The sequence below is a fragment of the Psammomys obesus genome, unplaced genomic scaffold (assembly GCF_907164565.1).
Source record: "Psammomys obesus unplaced genomic scaffold, mPsaObe1.curated_primary_1811, whole genome shotgun sequence".
NCBI lineage: Eukaryota > Metazoa > Chordata > Mammalia > Rodentia > Muridae > Psammomys > Psammomys obesus.
The window spans coordinates 281133-298379 of record NW_026596088.1 but is presented as its reverse complement, the minus strand read 5'-3'; the positions used below and the strand labels follow the sequence as shown (position 1 = coordinate 298379).

At 49.3% G+C, this 17247-nt stretch overlaps 2 protein-coding genes across 2 annotated transcripts in view; one reads left to right on the top strand and one right to left on the bottom strand.

Moving 5' to 3' along the window:
- Positions 1-531, bottom strand: part of LOC129691410 (apoptosis-associated speck-like protein containing a CARD) — a 1291-nt gene extending 760 nt beyond the window's left edge. The window contains exon 1 of the mRNA XM_055627540.1: positions 188-531. Within this exon, the coding sequence (XP_055483515.1) occupies positions 188-461 (274 nt within the window). The 5' untranslated portion in view covers positions 462-531. The remainder of the gene's footprint in view (positions 1-187) is intronic.
- Positions 532-10899: 10368 nt separating this feature from the next.
- Positions 10900-16927, top strand: Trim72 (tripartite motif containing 72). Its single transcript, XM_055627591.1, has 6 exons — positions 10900-11289; positions 14043-14138; positions 14224-14454; positions 14901-14923; positions 15506-15624; positions 16353-16927. The coding sequence occupies exons 1-6, from the start codon at positions 10900-10902 to the stop codon at positions 16925-16927; spliced, it is 1434 nt and encodes a 477-aa protein (XP_055483566.1).
- The last annotated feature ends 320 nt before the right edge of the window (positions 16928-17247 follow it).

Sequence of the window (17247 nt, the reverse complement as noted above, 5' to 3'; positions counted from 1 at the left end):
TCTTTCTTTCTTTCTTTCTTTCTTTCTTTCTTTCTTTCTTTCTTTCTCTTTCTGTTTCTCTCTCTTTCCTTTCTTCCTTCTTTTTTTTTTTTTTAAAGGCAGGAGGAACAGAAACTTAAGAGCCAGGAGACAGGCCTCTGGTGCAGGAAGTTGAGGTAGACTTAAACAAGGGTTCAGTTACACTTACCTTCTATAGCGACCTTTTGCAGCTCCTTGGCCAGCTCCTGCATGCCCATGTCTGTAAGCAAGGTCACTGTGAGCTCTGTGGCATAAGCCTCCACATAGAAGCTGACGAGCTTGTCTGTGAGGTCTATGGCGTCCATTGGCAGCAGGGCCCCCCGTGGGATTCTGCCGTAGCCCTCGCGCAGTGGTACTGACAGCAACTTCATCTTGAACTTTTTGAGCTCGTCCGCTGTCAAGTTTTCAAGAGCGTCCAGGATGGCATCCCGCGCCCGCCCCATGGCTCTGGGGCTTGCAGCCGCGGTTGCCTCTTAACTCTGGCTGCAGCGCTCTTGCAGCCTGCTCTCCAAGACCAGGAAGTCAGCAGGCTGGTGGGCGGGCCGGGGACTGCTCCACCCTCTTCCACCTACAGCTCTGTTCTTTCTCCAGCAAGCTAGTTTTGGTTTCCACCCTTAAGACTTTTAGGCTAGGCAGCGGAAGGAGGGAGGAGGAGGGGGAAGGGTAGGGATGAAGGGCAGAGCTAAATTGCTAGTCTCTGGCAGTTTGGCAGATGCTAAGAGGTTCAGTAGCGTTTTCTTATAAACCAGCTGGTGCTGAAACAGTAACCTGTTCCTGTTCTGAGTTTATTGGAACATAGAAGCTTAAAATCTTGGAAATCTAGAAACCCAAAATCTTGTTTCCCCAGATCTTAGGATCCTTTCACATAGCATAGGATACTAGAATTGTAGCAGCTAGAACCCTAAGGCCCCTAAATTGCACAGACATGAATGAAATGAAGAGTAAAAGAGAGTGATGACTTTATGTCCTCCCCTTAGTTTCAGACACAAGACACTTCCATCACTCCATTTTTAAGTTTCTCATCTGCTGGAACAAGGGGACTGGGAGTCATGATGGGTTGAGTTGGAAGGGCTACAGTCTCTTAATAACCTGAACAAATGCCCCAGTAGTTAAATATCTTGTGGTGTGATGACAACAGCCATTAGATAGGAAAACACTAAAGTGTAGGGAGATCTGAGTGGGCAGCTACCACTCCTGGGGCTGGTTGGGATGACCTTGGAGTCTTCTCTGAATCCAGACTTAACCTGCTTTAAACATGGCTGGGAAGGCTCTACTGGTCTGTCCCAGTTTTGATCTATCTAATCTTGCTGTATACCATACTACCAAGCTCCAGCCACACTGGCCTGTCAGTTTTGTCTCAGTTGCCTTTGCACATGCTCTCCCCTAAGCCTTGAAATGTCTTCGCTCTCTGACAAATGCCTGAGTCTTTAGGTCTCAGGTTAAAAGTCACTTCTTTGAGAGATCAGGCTTAAGAGTCCATTCTCATCAGCCCATCTAGGTCATACTAATTACTGCTTGTTAACATAGCTACTTATTTGTAGTTCTTGTGATTTTTTTTTTTTAGGGGGAAGGGGCTGTTCCAGTGCTAGAGTGCCCAGGGCACTCTACTTAATCACCACTTAATGATTTGTTGATTTATTTTAGATAAGGTCTTGGCAGTATACACTAGTGTTGAACTCCTGGCCCCTTTGCTCAGCTTCCTGACTGCTGGAATTGGAATAGCAGGTATATTCTACTACATCTGGCTTAATGTGTACCCTCAATTAGACAGGATGCCATTATGTAGCCTTGGCTGTCCTGGAACTCTGCAGACCACCAGGCTGGCCTTGAACTCAAGAGATCTACCTGCCTCTGCATCTCAAGTGCTTGGGTAAAGGTGTGTGTCATCAGGACTGGCAGGGTTCTACCTCTTAACATGATTAAATTGTGGGTTAAGTCTGCAGGGTGACAGGGTGTCTCTATCCTTGTGGCATGATACTCAAGCAGCAGGTGTGGTGAGACAGCCAATATTCTTTAGCTCATGGCTTATTATGACTCCTGTTGATCCTTCCATATTTGCAGCTCATTATGGTCTAAAGTCTATATCTTCCTAACTTACACAAAGGATCCTGTCCCTCTCCTACTCTGGTAATTCCCCAGACTCCTCAGAATCAAGTGCAAGCTCCTTGGCTTGACCTTAGAAAGCCCTTGTTAATATCTCTAGCTCTTTTCTACCTTGCTGGCTTTGGATTACAGAACAGCACTTTCTCTGCTTGGGTTCTCTGCCATTCTGCTCCACTTACTGAGCCTGTCTTTTCACACATAAGTCACCTTTTTGTGCTGGAGATCTGGCTCAATGGTTAAGTGCACTGGCTGCTCTTCCAGAGTTCAGTTTAGCACCCACAGGGCAGCTCCCAACTAACTCCAGTCCTAGGGGATCCAGCACCATCACACAGACATACTTGCAGGCAAAAACACCAATGTCCTTAAAATATGTCACCTTTTCTTGTAGCCTTGGCTGTAGACCAGGCTGGTCTTGAACTCACAGAGACTCACCCACCTCTGTCTCCTAAGTGCTGGGATTACAAGTGTGTGTCACCATGCCTAGCTGTAATTTCAGCTCTTTAGGCTGGGTTCCTCTGTAAGAGTCACTTCTATGCTTTTAAAGAGTCCCTTTAAGAGAAAGAGTAGCCTACGTACACAATAAAAGATGGGTTCGAGTGGAATGGTCAAGAGCACTTTGCAAAGGGTCTCAGAGTTCATCAGTTTAGCTTCTGTCTTTTTAAAAAAACTGGTTGAACCTATGGCCTCATGCAGTTATTTGTTTAATTTCTGTTCTCATCCCACCCTTTTCTACTATTTTCTCTCTGTGGGCAAAATAGATTTTCCTTAGTTTCTCCCCAGGATGTCGCTCCATGTCTCTACCATAGTTTTTATAATATGATGTGACTGTTTGCTTTTTCTAAAGTCTGAATTTGAGAGCAGCAATGATCTCTGCACTCTCTGGCAAATATGCAGCATTGGGCTTGGCACTGAGCCTTGAGAAGCCTTTATAGAATGGCAAAAAAGTCCTGATCCTAGAGTTATAGAAACATATGTGTGTATATTTTAAATTTTGTTTATTATTGTGTACAGGTGTATGTGATCGTGCTTGTATTTTGGTGTGTATTGAGGTCAGAGAATAGTGTTGTTTTTAACAAAATCTCAACCATTCAATTTTACCAATAAAGATTAGGGAGCCAGATGTCCCAGAAGGAATCTCCCTCCCATGTCCCCTCAAATAGCCTTTTTCAAACTTAACATCCCTTTCTTTTACTTCTGTGGGTCTGTCTAGCCATCGTCCTGACTTCCTCTTACTTGCTGTGGTTTTTTTTTAATCCTATGTTTAGTCCCTGTCAACTGGTTGCTTGTTCCACTTTTTGACCTATTTTGACTTTATTTTAATCCTGTTTACAATATTCAAACAGAGAGCTCTTGGATTAAAGGTGTTTGCTAGTGCTGATCCATACCACAACTAGAAACAGATCATAATCTTGGGGTTCATAGTGTGAGCAAATATCCTGCAACAGAATAGCATTCTTTTATGATGGATTCCAGAGACTGAACTCAAGTTTCAGGCTTAGGTGGTAAACCACACTATTTATTTTGGTTTTATGAAATAGGGTCTCAAATATGCTTTATAGTTGAAGATGACCTTGAACTCATTATTCTTCTGCCTTGACCTTCCAAGTACATCATTCCAGCTGTATATTACCATACTACACTCTGTTGTATGGTTTCTGGCTACATAGATTGAGCCTTTGTTTGGATAGGGTGGCCTTTGCTTTAAATTGAAAGTTGGGGGCTGCAGAAATGCTGTGAAGGAGTGTGTGTGTGTGTGTGTGTGTGTGTGATGCGTGATGCGTGATGCGTGTGATGCTTCTCAGGAACAGTGGGATCCTCATACTTGCTTTTCTGGGGGTGAGAGGGGATCGAGTTGGGCCAGAGGACATCTGACCCACAACTCACACATATATTCAGACTAAGACATAGAGTTACCTGATTGGGATGTTCACCTGACACAGACTTCAGAAAGTGTTAGCACTTTGGTAAGATGCCACAGTGAGGCAAGAGACAGCTGTCACAGAACTGGAAGTATCACCTTGACGACAGTTTTCAACTGGACTTCAGTAGGGACGAGTGATGCCATACCGGAAGGGGTCTATCAGTCAGTGCTCTGCAGATTGTGAGCCCAGAATGATTTTTGGGAGACCTATTTTATTTGAAAAGATTATATTATGGTTCTACTGTTTTTTTTGTTTGTTTGTTTGTTTGTTTTTGTTTTTGTTTTTGTTTTGAGACAGGGTTTCTCTGTAGCCCTGGTTGGTCTGGAACTCACTCTGTAGACCAGGCTGTTCTCAAACTCTGCCTCTCTGAGTGCTAGGGCTAAAGGCAGGCACCACCACTGCCTGGCAGCCCTGTATCTGCAGCCTCTTTGGATTGCTGTCTTATTAGTAGCTTCCATTTTTGAATCTTACTATTTTTTAGGCATTGTCATAAGCACTTAATATGCACAATCTCATTTAATTTTTCTAGCAACCTCAAAAGGTTTTCCTGGCAGTGGGGACCACAGTTTCAGAAGTCCTGCTGGGAGCAACCCTGCTAGTAAATGGTGAAACACATGGGAACCCTATCCACGTGTCACCTGTGACATCTTCCACCGACGTCCCCAAGTCCCACTTTTCTGCCCTAAAAATTGCCTATTTCTTGGAGTGATTATGTACAGATGAAGTACATACTGACCAGTGCTCCGAGAAAGTCACTGTCTCGCCCACTGTTCCCGGGAAGTAGAGGCGAAGTCTGGAGACTGCAAGGGTGGCTTCTGCTCGGGAGGTAGATACGTGCAGTCTAGATTTCTTGGGAAGTCAGAAGCTCCTTTCTCTTTCTGGAGGTGCTCAGAGAGCTGAGCTGTGTCCCTGACAGAAAAGAACCTCTAGGTTTCTGCTCAGGCTTACCTTTCTCTCAGAGCCATAGTGGTTGGTGAGGTGAGAGCCTCCTGGGCGCATGATCTCCTATCTCGAACTCACAGTGATCTGCCTGCCTCAGTCTCCCTGAGTACTGGGATTAAAGAACTGCACCACCACTGCCAGGCTCAAGTTTTTGCTTTTTTTTTTTTTTTTTTTTTTTTTTGATACAGAGTTTCTCTGTGTAGCTCTGGCTCTCATGGAGCTACTTCTGTAGATTAGGTTGACCTCAGAGATCTGCCTGCTTCTGCCTCCCAAGTGCTGGGATTAAAGGTGTATGCCAGTTCTCCTGATGGCATCTCACTTTCTAGGCTAGGCCAGGCTCAAACTTCCTGCGTCAGCTTCCTGAGTTCTAGGGTCACAGGTGTGAGCCATTGCACATGTTCATTCATGAGACTCATCAATTTGGCTGTTGGGGGACTTTTCCCTGAGAGTTCTTCCCTGAGCCCCAGGAACGTTGTAAGAGTTTCAGGAGCAGGAACACTGACTGGTTCCCTTCTCATCCTCCCTCAGACATCTTGCTCTGCCTTGTACTGTAACCTGTTTAAGACAATGTCTATTAGCTGGGCGTGGTGGTGCATGCCTTTTAATCCCAGCACTCATGGAGGCAGAGGCAGAAGGATTACTGTGAGTTCAAGGCCAGCCTGGTCTACAAAGTGAGTCCAGGACAGCCAAGGCTACACAGAGAAACGTCTCTCTCATGGGTCAAAGCCCAGACCTAGTCCATCTCTGCCACCTTTGGCCCTGGGTACCCACTTCTATGGATGAATCCAATCTAGAATCTTTAGCTTCAACTTGACAATGATGGAAATTCTAGATGAGATAAACCTTTTGGATGTTTTTGAACCTAAATGAAACTGCTTGTGGCTTTGGTGACCAGCTCCAAATATACATTTGTCCCCACCCTTCCTGTTACAAAAGTCAGGCCAACTCTGATCTGTCCAAAATATCAGCAAAATAGACTTAGAGATAACAAGTAGGAGAAATAAAACTTCCCTGGACTTTCAGTTTCCTGGTAGAGAACACTAGCTTCAAATGAGTAAGATTATGCTTGAAATACCAACACTCACAGACTGAGGCAGGAGAAGGCAAAGAGCCTCCAAAGAGGAGACTGAGAATTTGAAACAGAAACTGATTGAGATAACGGTTGGGGGAGAAATGAGTAAAGCTAGCTCAAGGCTGACCCAAACCGGTTGAATCTGAGAGGCCAAATGTGAAAGAGTTAGTTTCTATGTTGATTCGTTTTGGGAACAGTAGTTGATCATGATAGTGTGCTCTACACTTTATTCTAAGCCAGAGACAAGCATGGAACAAGATTTACATTCTAGCAGAAGACTAAACCAACAAGTCGAATGTGTTACATGCTAAATGGTTATAGCTGTTATGCAGAAAGGAAGCAGAGAAGCGAGATTTGGGGGAGATGTGAGGCTGTGGGCTGTGGCTCATCTGTAGTCATAGCTATTGGCCGGGGCCTGGGGCGGGGTGATGAGTTCAAAGCCAGCCTTGGTAGCATATACTGATATCTCAAAATAGACAAACCAGTCATGGTCATAATCACAATACTTGCAATGTGGAGACAGAAGGATCCTAAGTTCCAGGCATATTGATATTCTAGCATGTGTAAAGCCCTGGTTTCTATGTAACAGCACAAAAAGGAAAACAAGTTATGTATAACTGTTACCTTGAGGTTAACAGAACTTGAATTCCCTAAGGAGCAACTATGATCTGAGCGATTACATCAGTTACTGGCTCAGTCTATTGGAAGAAGTGTCATGCAAATTTTAGGGCTCATTTTGGTTTTAGTGAAATGCCACATAGACTGGGCTTTTGGTATATACCTGTAATCTCAGCACTAGGAAATTAGAGGCAAAGAGGATCAGGAGTTCAAGGCCAACCTTGGCTGCATAGCAAATGTGAGGCCAGCCTAAAAATATGAGGGCCAGTTTAAAAATAAAGCAGGAAATGCCATGTACTTAGCCAGGTCTGGTGGTATATACTTATAGTCCTAGCACTCAGGGGCTAAGATGGGGATTGACTAGTCCATGCCAGCCTCTGCTGCATGTTGAGAGATTGGCTCAAAAATGAGAACAAAGCAAAACAATAAGACATACCATCTAGTTGTAAATTAGTTACAGAGGAGCTGTGGAGCTGGCACACTGGCTGCTCTTGCAGAGGACCCTACTTCGGTCTCAATACCAAGCCATCTGGAGCCTCTGTTCTAGCTTCTGATGCCTCGACCTCTGCAGGTACCAGGCATGTGCATGGTGCAATAAATATATGCAGGCAAGTCGTACATATACAATAAATCTAAAAGTTTAAGGTTGCTGAGCGTGCTGGTGCATGCCTGTAATCCCAGCACAGAGAGAGGCAGAGGTAGTTGGATCTCTGTGACTTTGAGGCCGGCCTGGTGTACCAAGTGAGTCCAGGACAGCCAGGGCTACAGAGAAACCCTGTCTCGAAATAACAACAAACACCCCCCCAACAAGTTTAACATTAGTTATACGTATCAGATATTTCTGATGAAAGTACGTGATTTGTGGGAAATGAGTTTTTTTCATTTAGCACATAAATTACATATGGACACATATACAAAAATGTGAAGGGTAAGAGCTTTTCCTTGGGCTCGAATTTTTATAGTTTTTTATTCTATTTGGGTCTCCCCCTCCCCGGCCCAGAAATCAGTTCTTTATTCCTAAATGCTTTGCAGTGGATGACATCTCACACAATGACGCAGCCTCACACAGCGTGTGGGACGCACAGAAGCATGGAAGCCTTCAGTTTGGAGATGTTTATGATGCTGGGCCTTTCTAGTATGTTCTGAATGACAGGTCCTTTGTGCACAAACAGGGGACAATTTATACAGCAAATAGGGAGCATATTGGGGGTATTACCTTGCTTTCTTAAAAGATTTTCTTTTCTTAAACTTATGTTTCATTTTATGTGCATTTGTGTTTTGCCTATATGTGTGTCTATGTGAGGGTGTTGGAGCATCTTGAATGAACTGGAGTTACAGACAGTTGTGAGCTGACCTGTGGGTGCTGGGAATCGAACCTGGGAGAACAGCTAATGCTCTTAGCCACTGAGCTATTGCTTCAACCCTCAAAAGATTTTATTTCTCTCTCTCTCTCTCTCTCTCTCTCTCTCTCTCTCTGTGTTTTCAGCCTCTGATACTTACTGCTGAATAAGCTCACCCTTTCTTGTTCTTTCTGAGCTCTTGCAGGCTGGTTCAACTCAGCTGTTCTGGCTCAAACTTCTCTCTCCAGGCTGACTGATTCAAACTGGCTTCTCTCTTGGCTTCTGACTGAATTGCTCTGCTTGGCCTCTAGCCAAAATTAGAACAAAATCTGTTCTAATTTTCTGGGTCCTTCTCATTCTCTACCCTCCTTCTGTCTTCACCTGTGTTTAACTTGTTCTCTCTTCAACCTCTTTCTGTAAAAGTCTCCCAGTAAAAACTGCCTCTTAATCCCATAAACTGAACTGCCATGAACTCAACTCCACTGCACTGCCTCTCAACTCACTGACTCAGCCAGATTGCCTGAACAACACTGGCGAGAACTCAGATCTGTGTGCCTCTGCCTCCTGAGTACTGGGATTGAAGGCATGAAGCACCCCACGCCTGGACCTAAGCTTTTCTTTACCTGAAACTTGCTTTCTACCAGGCTGGCCTTGAACTCAGAGATCTGCTTTTCTGTCTCCTGGATTAAAGGCATGTCTATAGGTCTTTGAATGTGATCTTTTGTCAGAGTAGCCATGCTCTGAATTGAACCCCCTCCCCCCCCAGTTTGTTTGTTATGTTTTGTTTCTTGGGACAGGGTTTCTCTATGTAGCCCTGGCTGGCCTGGAACTCACTCTGTAGACCAGGCTGGTTTTGAACTCAGAGACCTGCCTGCCTGTGCTCCCCAGGTGCTGGGATTAAAAGTGTACATCCCCTCCCCACTGTCTTTCTTTTATAAACACACACACACACACACACACACACACACACACACACACACACACATATCTATATACACACATACACACATTCACTTTTTTTCCCCCAGGTTCTTATGTAGCCAAGGCTGGCTTTGGGGTCTTGATCCTCTTGCCTAAGCTTCTCAGGCATAAATCACTTCACTTAAGCCTCTTGCTTTAATTATTTTTTAAAAACGGTTTAACATTATTCATTAAATATTTATATTAAATATATATTAAATATTATTTACTAAATGGTTTAATATTATCTATTTTATTTTATGTGTATGGGTGTTTTGCCTGCATGTATGTTTATGTGCCACTTGTGTACCTGGTACCCCCAGAGGTCAGAAGAGGCTGTCAGGTTGCCTGGAACTGGAGTTATATATGGTTGTGAGTCCCTGTGTGGGTGCTGGGAACAGAACTCAGGTTCTCTGAGGAGTAGACAGTGCTCTTAACTATTGAGTCATCTCTCTAGCTTGGTACTTTAAATTTAAACAATGAGAGCATATTGTATATTTTGTTATTGAAAGCAGCACAATGGCACTCAGCATTCAAAAATAAATCTAGGAGTTTAAGAAGGCATCACTGAGAACTTGACATTGAGAAGAGATCTGAGAAGAGACGGAAAAGAGCAATGCAATATCTGGGAATGAAAGAACATTCTAGGCAGAGGGGTGGCAAGAGCAAAGTCCTTGAGGAACAAGGGGGAAAAGGGGTGAAGGTACACATGCCAGATCACAGGCTATAAACGGGGCCAGAGAGGATACAAATTGTAGGCCATAAGGAAGACTGATTTTTATTGTGATTGAAATTTATACTGACAATCGAAAGATAAGCATATAAGAAAGCCTGGGTGCTCCCGGGGCAAGCTCCAGCTCTGCGCTTCGGACTCTGGATTCAGTTCATTCATTTAGCTACCTATCATTTATTCTCCAAGCATTTGGGGAGGAGGCCTGTGCTAGAAAACATCCTCACATCATCCTTGGAAGAAGAAGGCCTTTTAGGGTTTGGGGAAGTCCTGCCTACCCACAGGTGGGGTTAGTACTGTCAGTGTGGCTTGGTAAGCTGTCGGCTTGGGAAATGAATAGGTTAACTAACTGCAGACACAGAGGGAGGAAGCCAGAGAGTGTGGAAGTTCAAGTAGGAAGAAGGGGCAGCCCTTGGCAGTTGTTTCCCCAGTGATTCTAAACCCTAGCCTGGCCTGAGGAGAGGACACAGGCCAGGACAGCTGGCCTGGACATGAGATGTCTGCCTGTTGACGACTTACTCATGCTTCACTTTTAGAACAGTTTCCAGAAAGTGGTGGGAGGGAATGGGCAGGACAGCTAAATATAGCGCTTGGGCCACTGAACTATCTGGGAGGGTCTGCCTTCTGTTCACTGTGTGCCTGTCACCTGTCCTGTCTACCCACTGCCATCTGGCCCCAAGTCCCTGCCCTTAAATCGAGCCTGCTGCTTGCTTCTTGGTTGTCTGCGGCCACAGCTCTGACCACCCCGCTCTAAGGCCTGTTCCCAACTGATCCTCCTAAGTTTTTCCATCAGACCTGTGTGAGTCCTGTGGGCTTGGAGATACAGGGGAGGAGAGGGCTGGGTGTGCTAGAGAGGTCAGTGGGAGGACAGCTGGGGAGGGGATTCTAGATAATTCCACAGGAATGGCGGCCTAGGCCTCGGTCAGAGGCTGAAGCCTGGGCTAAATCAGGAGCAAGAAGACGGGACTGGAAGCTGGTGTTTAGAAACCGGGGTTGACAAATGCCCAGTTGGGTCACATTTGTTTTTATCTGGGCTGAGAACGGCAATATACACTCCCTTTGGGACGACAGCAAATCCTCTTTACCTGTTGGCCGTAAACCAGAGTCTCTACCAGTATGGGATGTGAGGTAGTTACAGGATGCGGCCACAGACCCAGGGTGGGATTGAGCTGGACTCCTCTTCCCAGGCTCACCATGTCGGCTGCACCCGGCCTTCTGCGCCAGGAGCTGTCCTGCCCGCTGTGCTTGCGGCTGTTCGATGCGCCAGTGACCGCTGAGTGTGGCCACAGTTTCTGCCGGGCCTGCCTGGTCCGCGTGGCAGGGGAGCCTGCCGCCGATGGCACGGTTCCCTGTCCCAGCTGTCAAGCGCCCACGCGGCCTCAGGCGCTAAGCACTAACCTGCAGCTGGCGCGTCTGGTGGAGGGGCTGGCGCAAGTGCCGCAAGGCCACTGCGAGGAGCACCTGGATCCACTGAGCATCTACTGCGAGCAGGACCGCACGCTCGTGTGTGGCGTGTGTGCCTCGCTCGGTTCGCACCGTGGCCACCGCCTTCTGCCTGCCGCCGAGGCCCACGCACGCCTCAAGGTGGGGGACCCGGTGGGGGGTGGAACGGGACTGCTGAATAGAGCGGGCTCTGACCTTGGGAAGGTGCTGGGTTGATTTGAGCTAAGGGGAGTGGGCGGGGCTAAGCAGCAGGGGAGGGGGTCAAAAGGCGTCCGCCCGAGCAGACTGGAACCCGCCGGCGGCGTGCAGAATATCAGGCTTGCTTGGCTGCCGTCCTCCAGCAAGCCTGAGAACGCCGGAGCGGGGTCTGACCTAACTGTGGTGTGCCTAGACTATTGGGACTGGGTGACCACCTGCGGCCCGCTCACTCTTGAGTGGACTGGGTGGGCCCGCTAGACTGGCATGTTTGCGTGGTGGAGGATCCGGTAAGGCCAGCAGAGGGACAGTTAGAGGCGTGGCTAGGAGTCCCAGAACCTGGCTGTCCGGTTAGTAGGGCGATGGAGTTTTGGCAGAGGCCCACTCATTCCTGAAATCGCTAAACTTGTGCAAGCCTGAAGTTGGCGAGGGAAGTGGGAAGGGCAGGGCACATCTGGCCAAGGCTCACTGTGGGTAGGTAGCACCAAGACACCAGTCTAGGTTGTTATATAGTCGGAGTACAGCGCTTACACAGTCGTGTTCTCCCGAAGCTGCACCAGGAAAAATATCCAATTATCGTCAAATGGATATACACCAGGTATACAGGTATACACGCTCCTATAAGACATGAATATCACAAATGACATGCATGCAGATACTAGTTAGCCAAGAAAGGTGTTATTAAGTATTAATTAGGCTGTGGAAAAAACGACAGGTGCAGAGGTGGGGGTGTGTGGAAATGGGGTCTGGAGGCAAAAGCTGCTGCCATTGTCTTCTGCTGCCTGACAGGCAATGCTTTTCTCAGCACACTGTCCTGCGGTAGCACTTCCCAAACTTCCCAAAGCCTTGCCTCCCAACCCTCCTTGCTGCTCCGGCCTTAGTCAATCCAGCTCAATCCTGGCTGTAAGTCAGGAGCCCACCCAGCCCAGTTTCCTCTTTGCTGATCCCAGCACTCTAAACCTTGTTCATTTTTACCTGTGAAGAGAGACTAGAACCTGTGAAATAGAAGTGTATCGGGTTTCTGGAAACGTAAGGGGCAGAAGCGGAGCTCAAGTCTTGAAGATCCACATCAGGTTAGGCCTAAGCCTTAGGGGCTCTGACCAAGGAGAACCCAGAAAAGAGCCCGAAGGAGGAGGAGGACAGGAAGTCTCTGGAGCGAGATGGAGGGCAACTTGATGCCTGGAGCTTTGACACGTTAGGGGGGTTGGGTCGGGAACCCACTTAGGAGACTCAAAGTGGTCGGAGGAATTCCTGGTGCTGGAGCAGGGGCTCATACTGCTTTTTGAAGCGGTGCTGCCTGCTCCTGCCCACCCAGGTCCCGCAGCATGGCTGCTGTGTCCTCGAAGTAAAAGGCAACCAGCCTGTTGGTGAGGCTGACGGCATCCTGTGGTAAGTTGCCCTTAACTCCCAGGATGTGTTGAAAACCCTCGTGTAAAGCGTGCGTCACCAGCTTCAAGCTTGGACTTCGTGAGCCAGTCAGCTGTCAGGCTGCCCAGCACCTTCTGATGGTGCTTGCTTGCTCAGCCCTGCGACCTCTGAACCGCTGACCACAGGCACCCAGAGCAACCAGGCTGGCCTTGCTGGCAGCAGGTGATGATGCCTTAAGAGAGGACAGCTGAGGAGGAGACTGACCTGGCCTCTAGCCAGGAGTCCTTGGTTCAGCCCCGTGAACGTGCTTCAACAAACACCACCTTGGGTCTTCAATCTCCCCGGGGGGGGGGGGCAGGAGGGGCAGCTGCGCAGGGGGAACTGATGGGAGTGATGGTGGTAGAAGGCAGAGGTGGCTACGGTAGGAACCTGTAGAGGCTTTTCTATGCTTGCGCTTCATAGAAGGGGTTCGTTGATCCACAGTGAGCATGCACATTAGACTGTCTGTCCTCAGAGCCCATAGGTGTGGACAGGGGCTGACTAGGGCACCAGGCTGACTGTGACTGAATTTTAAAATAAGGAGTGAAACCCCGGGAAGGGAAGATTACATTCCTCTTCCTCCCTCTTTTCTATCTTCTTCTTCCCCCTCCTCCCCTTCTTCCTTCCCCCTTTCCACCTTCCTCCTCTTCATCCCCCTCTTCCACCTTCGTCCTTGTTCCTCTTCCTCCTCCTCTTTCTCCTCCTCCCTGTCTTCCTCCTTTCTCTTCTTCCTTCTCTCCCTCTTTTTTTCCATCCCTTCTTCCTCCCCCTCTTCCATCTTCCTCTTTCCCCCTCCTCCTCTTCTTTCTCCCCCTTACTTTTCTTTCCCTTTTTTTCCTTTACAGCTTCTACTCCGAGACAGAGTATTATTATGCAGCTCAGGCTGGCCTCAAATTTGTAATCCTCCTGCCTCCTGAGTGCTGGGGTTATAGACATGCACTCACACCCAGCTTCATTTCTTTTTCTTTTCTTTTCTTTCTTCTTCTTCTTTTTTTTTTCCATACATCCTTCACTCACTTCTGGAAGCCAGTGTGTGCTCTACTTCCTAGTCTGGTGGTGATCTTGTGCTTGTGATCTTTGCAAGAACTTGTACTGGGGTTAGCTGCTTGGCGGTGAGGCTGGGGAGTTAAGAAAATAGACCATGGCAGGCAAAGGTACTAGGATAAAGTATGGCCAGGCCCAGAGGCATGGCTGGGGACTAAGCTGAGGGCTGGAGAAGGCGCTGACATTGAGGGGAAAGTACAGATGGCAGGAGGGTGGTGCCCTGTCATCTCTTTTATCTTGTCCCTTAGACACAGCTCCCGCAACAGAAGATACAGCTGCAGGAGGCATGCATGCGCAAGGAGAAGAGTGTAGCGGTGCTGGAGCATCAGCTGGTGGAAGTGAAGGTGAGGGGGTCTAGGTGGCAGAGCCCTGGGACCGGACGTCCAGGCTGAGAATCCCCAGGCAAGAATCTTCTCATTCCCATTTCAGGAGACAGTGCGTTATTTCCGGGAAGCTGTTGGGGAACAGCTGGGGAAGATGCGGGTGTTCCTGGATGCTCTGGAAAGTTCTTTGGACCGTGAAGCAGAAAGGGTTCAGAGTGAGGCTGGGGTTGCTTTGCAGCGGGAGCTGTCAAGCCTGAACTCTTACCTGGAGCAGCTACGGCAGATGGAGACGGTGCTGGAGGAGGTGGCTGACAAGCCACAGACAGAGTTCCTAATGGTGAGTACCAAAGGACCTCCCCTCTCTGCCTTCTGGCCGTGGCTCAGGCTCCTGAGACCTCATTCCAGACCCCACATGGGAGCCCTGAAATCCATAGCAGTGAAGGGGTGAGGTAGGTCTTCACATCAGGGTCGGATCTCCAAACTGTTGTTCAGATTAGATAGTGCGTAAGTGTCTAAGTGGCACCATTCATGTCATAAATGTTACAGGCTTGTGGGTCTATTAGGACAGCCTTCTAACAAATATATGTCTCTGGGATAAGGAAGGGTACCTTTTCTGTTCACGTGCTAATTAAAATCCAAGGGTAGCTTTGTGTCCCGGGTTTCTTTGGCTTTTCTGATCATTCTGACCCCACACTTACTATCCTTGGTGTCTGCTTCATGGCTAGAGTGCCTAGGAGTCTTTCCTCTTTGCTTTATCTCCACTCTCATTTTCTCTTTCTCCAGAAATACTGCCTGGTGACCAGCAGGTGAGAAGCTGGCTGTTTTTGCTGAACTTGCTTGCCCTAGCCTTCCAGGGTTACCCTCTGCTCACAATGTGCTTTTCACCTCATTCAGCTGACAACTATTTCTGTGCTGTGGGAGACAGCCAAGGTCCTTATCCTGAGACCTTGTATACTGGTGCCATCGTGGCACAGGCATGGGACAGGTCACGGGTATGGGAGGGAATGGGAGAGCCAAAGGAGGCAATGGACGGGAGCTGGGGAAATAACACTGCAAGTTCGGGCCATCCTCAAGCTCACAATGTCAGCAGGCCTGGAACTAATGATCTTCCTGTCTTAGCCTTTCAAATGCTAGGATTATTGGCATGCACCACGGTGCCTGGCTCAACCATTTCAAAGGGTCCATTTGTATCCAATTGTATTGCATGGCTTCGCGCTGTACAGCTGTCATCCTCATCCATTTCCAGAGCTTTTCCATATTCCCAAATGAGTGTAAGGCAGGGGTGTGATGTGGGGAAGTCCTGAGAGGCCCTCTCCAACACCCCGTGTTCTCTAGTCCCTGGGTTACTTCTTCCTGCCCCACCCCCAACATCACCTCTCCACCTCCAGGCTGCAGAAGATCCTGTCAGAGTCACCACCATCTGCCAGGCTGGATATCCAGCTGCCTGTCATCTCAGATGACTTCAAATTCCAGGTGTGGAGGAAGATGTTCCGGGCTCTGATGCCAGGTACTGAGAGGGGTGGCTCTTGGTTTGTAGAAGTGTGAGGTTGGTGGGAGGCCCGAGACACAGGGAAAGGCCTCCCAGCCCATCTCAGAAAGCCATGGAAAAAGATACTCCTTGCTCCTGGGGTACTTCTCCCTCCAACTTGGTCGGAGAAGGACCTTTGAGGGCCTGGGGTTTACGGTGTGTGAACGGCCCAGAAAGCACCCAGCTGACCCCAGGAGTGGGTGAGGCCACTGACTGCGATCCTTGGACAGTTCTTGTCCCTGTCTGACCGTAGAGATAATGGTCCCTGCTGGCTGCAGGCTGAGGTTCTGCATAGTTTCCGGCACCCTAGGGACAAAACTGCACGTGACACTGCCTCAGGGAGCCAAAGGCTCAGCTTCCTCTCCTAGGAGATAACATTTCTGGGTGCCCACAGGACACACACACAGAGCTGTTCAGCCTTTACGGTCCAGGTGAGGTGGGAATGAAAAGAACTCTAGTTTATTCAAGAGAAAATTTTCAAGGCCCAGAGACTACTACGTAGAGACAGACAGAACCGGGGTTTTCTGGCTCCTGCTCTGGACCTTTGGGCTTTTTGTGGGCCTCAGAACACATCACTCACTTGGTATCCCTGAGTCCTGCTCACCATTTGCTCTCTGTGGAGACGGTGAGAGGAGTCTAAGGTCCCTAGGTCGGCTGAGAGCAGGAAGGCTCCACCGAGCCAGCCTGACCACTGTCTGCTTCCGCAGCGTTGGAGGAACTGACTTTCGACGCCAGCTCTGCGCACCCGAGCCTGGTGGTGTCCCCTTGCGGTCGCCGGGTGGAGTGCTCGGAGCAGAAGGCGCCGCCAGCGGGGGAAGACGCCCGCCAGTTCGACAAGGCTGTAGCGGTGGTGGCGCAGCAGCTGCTGTCGCAGGGCGAGCACTACTGGGAGGTGGAGGTGGCCGACAAGCCGCGCTGGGCCCTGGGCGTGATGGCTGCGGACGCCCCCCGGCGCGGCCGGCTGCACGCGGTGCCGTCGCAGGGCCTGTGGCTGCTCGGCTTGCGCGACGGCAAGATCCTGGAGGCGCACGTGGAGGCCAAGGAGCCGCGGGCGCTGCGCACCCCCGAGAAGCCGCCGGCTCGCCTCGGCCTCTACCTAAGCTTCGCCGACGGCGTCCTGGCTTTCTACGACGCGAGCGACGCCGACGCGCTGGCGCCGCTCTTCTCCTTCCACGAGCGCCTGCCCGGGCCGGTGTACCCCTTCTTCGACGTGTGCTGGCACGACAAGGGCAAGAACGCTCAGCCGCTGCTGCTCGTGGGGCCCGACGGCGAGCGGGCCTGAGTCCCGCCCCCCCGGGGGGAGGAGGCCTGGTCCCGAAGGCGGTGGGATTGCTCGGGTCACCTTCGTTAGGCCCGCGTGGGTCGGGCACAGGCGGGTTTCTAGGGCTGAAGAGCAGGCTGAGGGGTGGGCAGGGAGGGGGGTGTTTGTCTCACAGAGTTCAGGCAAGTCCACAGGTTGGGATGCAGGGGATGCAGGGGGCAGGAGAGTGAGGGATAGAGCGTTAAGGTCTGGGAAGAAGGGGCCGAGGTTTAGGGAGGCTAAGGATTTAGTGGAGGATCTTGGGAAGTCTGTGGACAATGGTCCCTCCAATCCCCTCCCGG